General features: G+C 35.4%; 1 protein-coding gene across 5 annotated transcripts in view; it reads left to right on the top strand.

The window, feature by feature from the left end:
• LOC145278024 (monocarboxylate transporter 9-like) overlaps positions 1–10,351 on the top strand; it is a 63,749-nt gene that overhangs the window by 35,331 nt on the left and 18,067 nt on the right. For all 5 annotated transcript variants that reach the window (XM_080130232.1, XM_080130229.1, XM_080130231.1 and 2 more), the window contains one exon: positions 9,373–9,467. In XM_080130232.1, the coding sequence (XP_079986358.1) occupies positions 9,373–9,467 (95 nt within the window). The remainder of the gene's footprint in view (positions 1–9,372; positions 9,468–10,351) is intronic.

Here is a 10,351-nt window from a genome sequence, read left to right as displayed (position 1 = left end):
TTGTCTCTCCCCCACGTTTAACACGATCGCTTCCGACTAATAAGAGTAAATGGTCCGAAGTAGTTAAATTTGAAAAGTGGTGTGCACGAATTCTGTTTTTACTTAATGCATGGTTCGAATGCTAACAGCGTTCAGTTTGGTCACCCACCGAGTTAGTCTGCTGATCAGGCCCGAAACTTCCATCAACTTGGTTTTCAGCATATCTGGAGGTTAGCACCAGAAGGAAAATGTAATCGTAATATATATATATATATATATATATATATATATATATATATATATATGTGTGTGTGTGTGTGTGTGTGTGTGTGTGTGTGTGTGTGTGTGTGAATAAAAATGAAAACAACGGTAGAAAAGATCACAACAGTAGTGACAACCACAACTACTATAACGAAAATAGAAACAGAAACAATAGTAATAACGAAAACAACCGAAAAAAAAAAACAAAGAAAAACTCAACCACTTTAGCAGTATGGATTAAGGAATTAAAGGAAAATAAAACTGAATATTGTTGTGGTGGCACCCACTCATTTACATATGTGGATAATATTACACATAGATAGCAAGATTCGGTTAGTCTGAGTGTGTGTTAACCAGAAGTCACCGAAGGCCGAGCCGAGAGCATATATGTTCTCCAGCCAAGACTCTCTTACTTGCAACCATTATGTAAATATATTGTAAATATACTTTTCCTAATACACTTCTTATTGATCTACCTTTGTTTTGTTGAGTCTTCATTTGTATTGCCTTATACGTTATTTGGTTCAACCTGCAAACATAGCAATTGCCGACGAAGATAACGTCAAACATAACAGTTGGCGACGAGGATGAACGTCAAATATAACAGTTTGACGAAGAAATTGAAAGAACTCACTAAAAAAAGTACAACGCAACGTTTGACCTTTCTAAGGAATACAAGTTTTGACGAACGAAATAGTCATAAAAACGGATTTCACGCTAAAGAGAAGTCGACTCAAGCGGAAAAAATTAGTAATTCAGCGAACATTGGAAAGCGGTAAAATATTTTCCTCGTGGAAGTACAAAACTAAAACAAAGAAACAGTCTTTTCCCATGTTCCAAGAATAAAAACTGCATTCAGGCTAAAAAAAAATTTAAAAAAAAGAAAGTAACCTGGATTAATAATACTAGTCGAAAAAAAAAGATAAACCAAAACTTCTAATTGCAGTCTAAAAAAACCAAAAAAAAACTCGAACGTGGAAAAACCGGATATTTTCGCCGTTTCTATTTGAATCCATCTTGAAAAAAAAATAACAAACTGTAAAAGTGAATTTTTGTTTGTTGTAAAACGACAAACAGATTACGAATTATTGTGGAAAGAGTTGTACTTAAGTTCTGCTGTTACTTATTAGGAAGTCCCTAAAACGGAAAAGTCAATCGTATTGGTGGTTTCAGTAAAAGCCTCAGTTTTTTTAATTTTTTGTGGTTGGATGAACTTGACTCGCTAGCGAAGTGAGAAAATATTCGAGCAGCGATATTATTATTATTGAAAACAGGAATTCTGAACAATTCTTGTTGTAAAACAAGCCATTTTATATATTAGAATACACTAAAAAAATGGAAGATTTATCTAGAATATTAATGCAATTTTTGCAGACGCAACAACAGGCACAAGCCAAGCAATACGAACGAAGAGGTGAGAAATTATTGAAATGGCCACTGGAACAAGAAGAAAGGCAGAAAAAATTACAATTTGAACAAGAAGAAAGGCAGAAAAAATTACAATTTGAACAAGAAGAAAGGTAGAAAAAATTACAATTTTAACATGAAGAAAGGCAAAATGAACGTTTTGCTAAAACACTGGAACTACTAAAGAATAATCGAGAAAATGTTGACAGTGCTAATTTCTCCCATACAACTATTTTTAATAGTATGGACACATTTAATTATGTGCCGGAGGAAGAAAAGAATTTTGAATCATACTACACAAGATACGAGGATGTCTTTCAACTGGACTGCAAAAGTTGGCCAAATAGCTAGAAAGTGAGCCTCTTACTCAGAAAGTTGGGTGTAGCAGAACACAGTAAATTCGTAGATTACATATTACCTAAAAAAAAACTACGGAATTAGATTTCATGGAAGCTGTAAAATTACTAAAAGAATTATTTAGTCCGAATATATCTCTTTTTCATAAGAGATGGTTGTGTATGAATCTAAGGAAGATGGACAACCAGGATTATTTGACATACGCATTAGTTGTCAATAAAAAACTGTGATGATTTTAAGCTAGCGGAACTAACAGTAGATGATTTCAAATGCCTAATCTTCGCACAAGGGTTAGTTTCCACGAAAATGCAGAAATACGCCGATGAGTGTTGTCTAAGCTTGAATCTGAGCAAGATTTAACACTTCAGAAATTAGCAGAGGATTGTGAAAGGGTCATTACACTAAAAAGGATTAAAAAAGATAGAAGAATCCGGAGTGGCATATGTAAGAAAAGTTAGAAAACCATACACACTAACCAAAAACTATACAAATAAAAGCAGTCAAAATGGAACCAGATATTCCAAATATAATAATTATAATTATATTAAAGAATATAACAAGCCTCTCCCTAGATATAACTGTAAGAGATGCTCAGAAAGACATTGGGGTCAGATTGCCCTTATGAGAAGAAAAAATGCTACATTTGCAAGAAAGTCGGACACAGAAGCGATTGTTGCAGATATAAAGATTTCACCAGAAAGAGAGTACAGCAAACAAAATCAAATGAAACATTAGACAAAAACTGATGGTGCGATAAAATTTGAAGGAGAAGTTATCTTTCCGATAAAATTAAATTAAAGATTACGAAGAAATTAAAAATGTTCATATTGAAAAATAGCGAAAATCTGTTTGGAATAGATTTGATTGAGAAATTTAGACTGTGGGATAAGCCAATCAATACATTCTGTAAAAAATAGAATGTACTACTCCAACAACAGGAAATATAAAAGAGGACTTAAAAAAATTATTCCCTGAAGTATTCATGACTAAATTAGGTCGTTGCAATAAATTTAAGGCCTCGTTTGAACTTAAAGAAAAAACCAGCCCAATTTTTAGAAAAAAAAGCGAAACGTTCCGTTCGCTGGGTTGGAAAAGATTAATAAAGAATTAGACAAATTGGAGCAGACAGGCATACTATCAAAAATAGAACACAGCTATTGGGCAGCCCCCACCGTATATGCAAAGGAAAAGAATGATGAAATCAGAGTGTGCGCAGACTTTTCGACTTTTGCTAAGTAGTATTGCGTGCGCATGTGCATACCTGGACGACATTGTTATCAGGAGCAAATCCCTAGAAGAACATAAGGAGCATTCAAAACAAGTATTCACTCGAATACAAGACTTCGGGTTTAAAGTAAAAGAAAATAAATGCGACTTTAAGTATCTTGGACATATAATAAATAAACATGGGCGACGTCCAGACCCAGAAAGATCTGCGGCAATAAAAAAACATGCCAGCACCTAATAACGTAACAACCTTGCAGAGTTTCTTAGGACTCGCAAATTATTACCAATCTTTTATTGAAGGGATGCATAATTTGCGAGCTCCCTTAAATGAGCTGCTAAAAAAGGACACACCTTGGAACTGGACGCAAGAATGTCAAACCGCTTTTGACAAAATAAAGAGCGCACTAACATCTGAATTATTTCTAACTCACTATGACACAAAATTAAATATAGCCGTCGCTAGTGACGTTAGTTCCTACGGCATAGGAGCATGCATTCAACATATCATGCCTAATGGATCTAGAAAGCCGATAGCTCACGCTTCGAGAACGCTGCTTCCAGCATAGAAGGCGTATTCACAGATTGAAAAAGAAGCGTTGAGTATAATCTTTGCAGTGACTAAGTTCCACCGATATTTATATGGTAGACATTTTATACTTGAAACTGACCATAAACCATTAGTCACAATCTACGGATCAAAAAAAGGATTGCCTGTATACACCGCAAATAGATTGCTGCGCTAGGGTACGATCCTACTGAATTACGATTTCCAGCTACAACATCTAGCATAGAAAAACATTTGCCATGCGGATGGACTTTCAAGACTGATAACACAGAAACATAATTTGGAAGAATCAGTGATTGCAGCAATTCGAACAAATGTCGAAGTGAAAAATATGGTAGCAAACATCGGACATTAAAAGAGAAGCCGATAAAGATGAATACATAAATGATATAAAAGAAAAAAATATAAATGACAAAAAGGTTCAGGAAATTTTTTCCATATGTAACGATGTGTTATTATACAGCGAGAGAGTAGTAATACCTAAAACGTTGCAGAGGAGGATTTTGAGAGACTTCCACACAGGACATCCAGGGATAAATCGGATGAAGTATCTAATGAGAAGCTACGTATACTGGCGTATCATGGACATCAACATAGCTACAACAATAAATAGATGTAAAGGATGCCAGTTAGCGGTAAAATCCCCACCTATAGTACACAAACCTTGGCCGAAAACCGACCACCCATGGTCGAGAATCCACATGAACTTCGCTGGTCTAGTAGGAGAAAATTACTACTTAATTGTAGTAGATAGTTATACAAAATGGCCTGAGGTAATGCGTTGCAGGAATCCAACAACGAACAACTCAATAGGATTCCTACACGAGTTATTTGCACGATTTGGTGTACCAGGCACACTGGTCGCTGACAATGGAACTCAATTCACATCCACATACTTTAAGGAATTTTGTGACACGTTCCAAGTAAAGCATATCATTACTCCTCCGTACCATCCAACGTCGAACGGCCTCGCGGAGAGGTTCTTAGACACGTTAAAAAATCCATTGGGATACCAACGGAAAAAGCTTTGCAACAATTTTTACAAATATATAGGATAACCCCGCGCCCTAATACACCGTCAAACATATCACCAGCTGATTTAATGTTTGCCAAAAAGGTGAAATCGGCGTTTGATAAACTATTGCTAAGACAGGCAATTGTCCGAAACACTACACACTCGGGAGATCGAGTATATTTCAAGTGCTACAGGAATAATAACTCTTACTGGGAATGTGGAGTAGTGGATAAACGCATTGGTGATTGTACATACATGATTAAAGGTCTACAAAATATACATAAAAGGCACCTGAACCAAATAAAAAAACGCCATATTCAAGATGGTGATTATACAACAGCAGTCGAAGAGGAGGAAACCATGGACATCATATACGAATCCTTTAATTTGGAACCGCCTCAATATACACCTGAGCCCCGAAGATCAGGTAGAAAAAGAAAGTTTAATGGACCATTAATGTTAAATCCCAAGAGAAAAAGATATTGAAATCTGTGTGATTTCAAATCTTGGGAGGAGGGTGTTGTGGTGGCACCAACTCATTTACATATGTGGATAATATTACATATGAATAGCAAGACTCGGTTAGTCTGAGTGTGTGTTAACCAGAAGCCACCGAAGGCCGAGCCGAGAGCAGATATGTTCTCCAGCCAAGACTCTCTTACTTGCAACCATTATGTAAATATATTGTAAATATACTTTTCCTAATGCACTTCTTATTGATCTACCTTTGTTTTGTTGAGTGTTCATTTGTATTGCCTTATACGTTATTTAGTTCAACCTGCAAACATAACAGTTGGCGACGAAGATAACGTCAAACATAACAAATATAAATTAAGATGGTCAATAATTGATAAGGGAGAAAAACATAAACCTAGCAAATCGAAAAGATGCAACTTATGTATATTAGAATCTTACCATATACTAATATCAAAATAAAAATTATTAAACAAATGACTAGATGTAATCCACGTGTGTTTGCACAGAAACAGATATTTAATTTCACGCACTAGAGCAGATTAGGAAAAAATGCAAGGGAGGTAATCATAGATATAAAAAATGATACCACAAGAGTGACCTCCCCTTCATCGGTTAATATTATACGAATTCAAACACCTAGCAAAAAAAAAACAATATTAAAATAAACACGCGTAAATATAGGAATAAAATTATATAAAATTATATGATAATTGGAAAAAACAAATAGGAAAAAAGGGAAAATTAAAACAAAAATTAATAATTAATAAATAAAAATAAAAATACGAAAGTATGGGTAAAAACGGAAAACTATCTTTACATAACACCAAAAGATAGAGGAAGTTCGGAAGCATGGCTTTGGAAATCCTTTTACCCGAATACGATGTCAAGCATGTTAAAAATATAATGGATAAACATCTGAAGAAGTTGGTGGGGACATGATATTTTTATGGAAACATAAATCGTAAAATTGCCAACTCATCAATGAAACAGCTGTAATGGAAAATCCAGGAAATAAATGGAGGTTATAAAAAGAAAACGTTAGTCTTTGAATTTTCAACAAAATTTTGCACTGTCCGTCTATGAATCAGTCTGACATCAGTATGAATGAAAATATACTGGTTAGATGTTATAAAATTTGGAACATAGATTATAGACGTTTTAACGTAAGCTAATTTATTGGGTACTAGCTGGTTGTCCGGCATTGGCCGGTCGTATTATACGCTTAAACATGATATTTTAATTTATGCAGATTGCGTATGTATTATTATCGAATTAATCATTTATCGATTATTATCGATTACGAGGAATAATTTGCCCGGTGAACTAATTCGCAAAATAAAAAAAAAAAATTAAAAAATTACACTGCTAATGTCGTCCGTGTTTGTTTACAATATCACCCCACCTGATATTTAGGCTTGACGATCTTAAAAATAATCTTTCTTCTCTTATAGATAAAAATGAAGAATTTTTACAGTGGAATATTTTACGTTACACCGGCCAGGGTTACACCGGTGTAACGTAAAATATTCCCATGTAGAAATTATTTTATATCTATAAGAGAGGAACGACTATATTTATGATCGAATTTTTTTTCAATTCATCGGGTGAATTTCTGTACCAAACATATCTAAGAACACTGCCGGACATGTACATTATCTTTGTGTGAAATTTGCTAAAAATAGGCTCAGCCGTTTCGGAACCTATGAGGAAAGAACTCACACACACGTACAAAGTGAATTTTATATAATGCTAAACATAGATATAGAGATAAAGATTATACAGAATTGTTTTCGAAACAATCCCGAAAACGATACTGAATTCATTGAAAGTGAGAGGGATATGAATAATAAATATTCATGCGATTCAACTAAAAATTTATCGTTATTAAAAACATGTACATTAATGAGATTCCATCTAGAAATACTATGTAATACACTAGAAAGGTTTTCATGAAATTAGACAGTAGACGTTTTAATGCAAACTAGTTAGGATTTGTGATATTTAGTTCAAAACCATTCCAGAACTAGCAATAAATTAATGGAAAGAAAGATGGCGAAGAGAGAGGAACGTTACTGAGATTTCACTGATAATTTAAGCAACGCTCACCTAGAATTACTATTTATATTTGTTTATTCCTTTTTTTTTTTCAAGAAATGTTCAAATTAAAATTGTAGTTTATAAATACCGTGGCCTTAAAGGGACAGAATATCGCGTATGGGGGTGCATACACGCAAACGCACGCATGACAGCCGGTACTAAATGCACTGAACGATGAGGTCAGGCTGTCAGATAGAGATCTCCAGGGTGAAGATTCAACTACTTGACGCACGCACCTGTCGGAGGTGCGCCAGCTGCAAAAGAGCAGGTAACATATACAGCCCAGAGAAAAGGAAAAAGAAAATAGAAGCCACATTCAGCTGAAAAATAAACATCGCACAAACGTCGCTCTATCTACCCACCTTCTAGTTCGTTCTCTCCGTCTCTAGCTAGGCGCACACATTATGAGGCAGAAAAAAACCCCAGCAAATAAAAGTTTTTATATTTTTATACAAAAACGAAGTGTATGAGTTTTTTTCTTGGTTGATGAAAAATCGACTGCGCAAATACGTTTCAAGAAGGAATAACATAAGCGGAGAAAGTACGGAAGTAATGGGCTGACAGAGACTGCTTTCTCACTTGGCTTCTTTTCTCACTTCTTTATAACAATTCTATTCAAAGAGTCGGTTGATTCCATGTAATGATTGAATAGGATACATCACTAGAACTGTCTTAATCTGTTATATTGTCGTCTATATAACGAATCAGTGCGGCATAATTACGTTGAAACACCGGTTCTGATTAGATCACCGAAGTTAAGCAACGTTGAGGCTGGTTAGTACCAGATGGTTGACCAATTTGGGAATTCTGGGCTCTGTACGTAGGAGGACGTGGACACCTACCTTCAAGAGTTGAACGCCCCAAATGTCATCATCTCCTCTACCGAGGATATACATGCGACTGGAGACTGCTTGTGAATTTCATACTCCTATTGAAATTCCTCCTTTGGAGGAAGCCGATTAAACACGCAAAGGGTTATAGCCGTTTCCATTTTTGTCTATATAATGAATGTATAACCACATCGTACTCTGTTATATAGTGGGGTTGCTATAGGGATATATATATATTTATATGTGTCTTAACGGGTATAACGTCTATTAATGTTCGTTGCGTTCATCTACAGTTCGTGTATATAAGTGGTCATGTATGTGAGAGTCTTTATTGTTTGTGATCGTCTAGTTTTTCTATTGTTCTCGAGTTGAAGCGTGTATAACACATGTTAAACACGGCATCTAACAAACACGGACAATATGAAGGGACAAAACACAGTTCTGTGAGGTTTTCCATCTGGACAATAGGGAAAAACATAACTTGTCAATCTTTGGGTCTTGTATTATGGATGCGAAAAAAAATGCAATGAAAATTCATCCCAAGGAAACGCCCAGAAGTCTCAGGTTGTATTTTCAGCAAGTTCAATTCCCAGAATGTTTCCCCATTTGGAAAGTTGTACACTTGTCTTATCTTACATTTTTGACAATATCATACGCCGGACAGTTTTACCGGAGTATAGAGGCCTAAGCCCCCGGATCGCTAGCTGATCCCCCTCGGCTGTTTAACTCGACTCTCTCGCTTCAACTGACTCTCAACTGACTAAACTCTACGTGTATATAAAAAATTATCTTCCTTCTAATTACGTCATCAATACACGTAGCCTAAATGATCACCACTCGATGTTTTGTCACGTAACCAAATTATTTTTGTCAGCTCACATTTCTAATTGTTCAAGTCATTTATCCAAATTCTCAACCTGTTTCTAAATTCCATTCAATCAAGTTAACATTCCTGGTAGATTATTTAGCTAACAAAATATTTTGACTTATAAACAATCATAATAATAATCTTTTAACTTTACTTTCCGACGTTTACCCGGAACCAACAAGACAATAATTCCGCATGGAGTCAATAATATATTCTTAAGAAAGAGTTACCTTAATCTTATTCCACTAATGATGTAGAATTTCTATACAATTAGTCGTTGTCTTTTTAGATAATGAACGAACTTCTGTCGATGAAATGGAAGGAACTGCAAACATTGGCTTTGAAACAGAAGGCGAAAACCAGGAAACAAAAGATGAAAAATGCGTAAGTTTATATGCAGTCCATATTCGCTCTTTTTGCATATACTTTCACCTGATCTAAGATTATGAACACGTATATTTTGTAATACTTGATGCTTTGCTAGAGGTATCAAGGGTATTTTTTTATCGCCACGCCATCACTAAATTGGGTTCTTACCACGGCTTAAGGGAGTATCATCTACCCTCGATAGAAGGATAGACCGCGCCAGTTTCTCAACCTGGTATTTTTATCTTGCGGTAAATTCTGGTATAACTATATTCTATCCTAGATGATCTACTGTTCAATTTGTAACTTTCTGTTTCTCTATATTTGATAAAATCCCCAAGATCATGCTATGTCTGACGCCCTACTAAGAGCCAAATAAAATAATAGCATGATGTTTTGTAACGTGTAAAGAGTAAACTTATTAGTTCTTTGGAGAAAGAGTTTTTGGTATAATAAATAAAATATAATATAATAAATAGGGTTAATGGTTAATTGTAGGCATAGACCAATTCATACCATCTAAAAAATTCCAACAAAAACCTAACAGCCAGCCATGGTTCTCCCCAGAATGTGCTGCTGCTATCGCGCACAGAAATCACTTTTTCCATAGCTACCAACGTAATAGATGCACTGAGACTAAAGCTGCTTTCAGGACTGCCAGCAACCACTGTAAAAGAGTAATAAAAAATGCAAGAGAGCTATATGCCCAGTCTGTTAAATCCAAGGTAGCTGATCAGCGGCTTGGTTCCCACCAGTTTGGGCAAATAACAAATAGGATCCTGAACAGAAGTGTGCGTTCTATCCCAACCATTATCAATGGACTAGAGGTCATCTCGTCAGCATCAGACAAGGCCAAACTATTTGCAAAGAACTTTGCAGCTAATTCTACCCTATGCAACGAA

The sequence above is a fragment of the Euprymna scolopes genome, chromosome 6, assembly GCF_053919585.1.
Source record: "Euprymna scolopes isolate OS-2025 chromosome 6, ASM5391958v1, whole genome shotgun sequence".
Taxonomy (NCBI): domain Eukaryota; kingdom Metazoa; phylum Mollusca; class Cephalopoda; order Sepiida; family Sepiolidae; genus Euprymna; species Euprymna scolopes.
The sequence above is the reverse complement of the archived record's forward strand: the minus strand, read 5'-3'. Positions and strand labels throughout refer to the sequence as shown.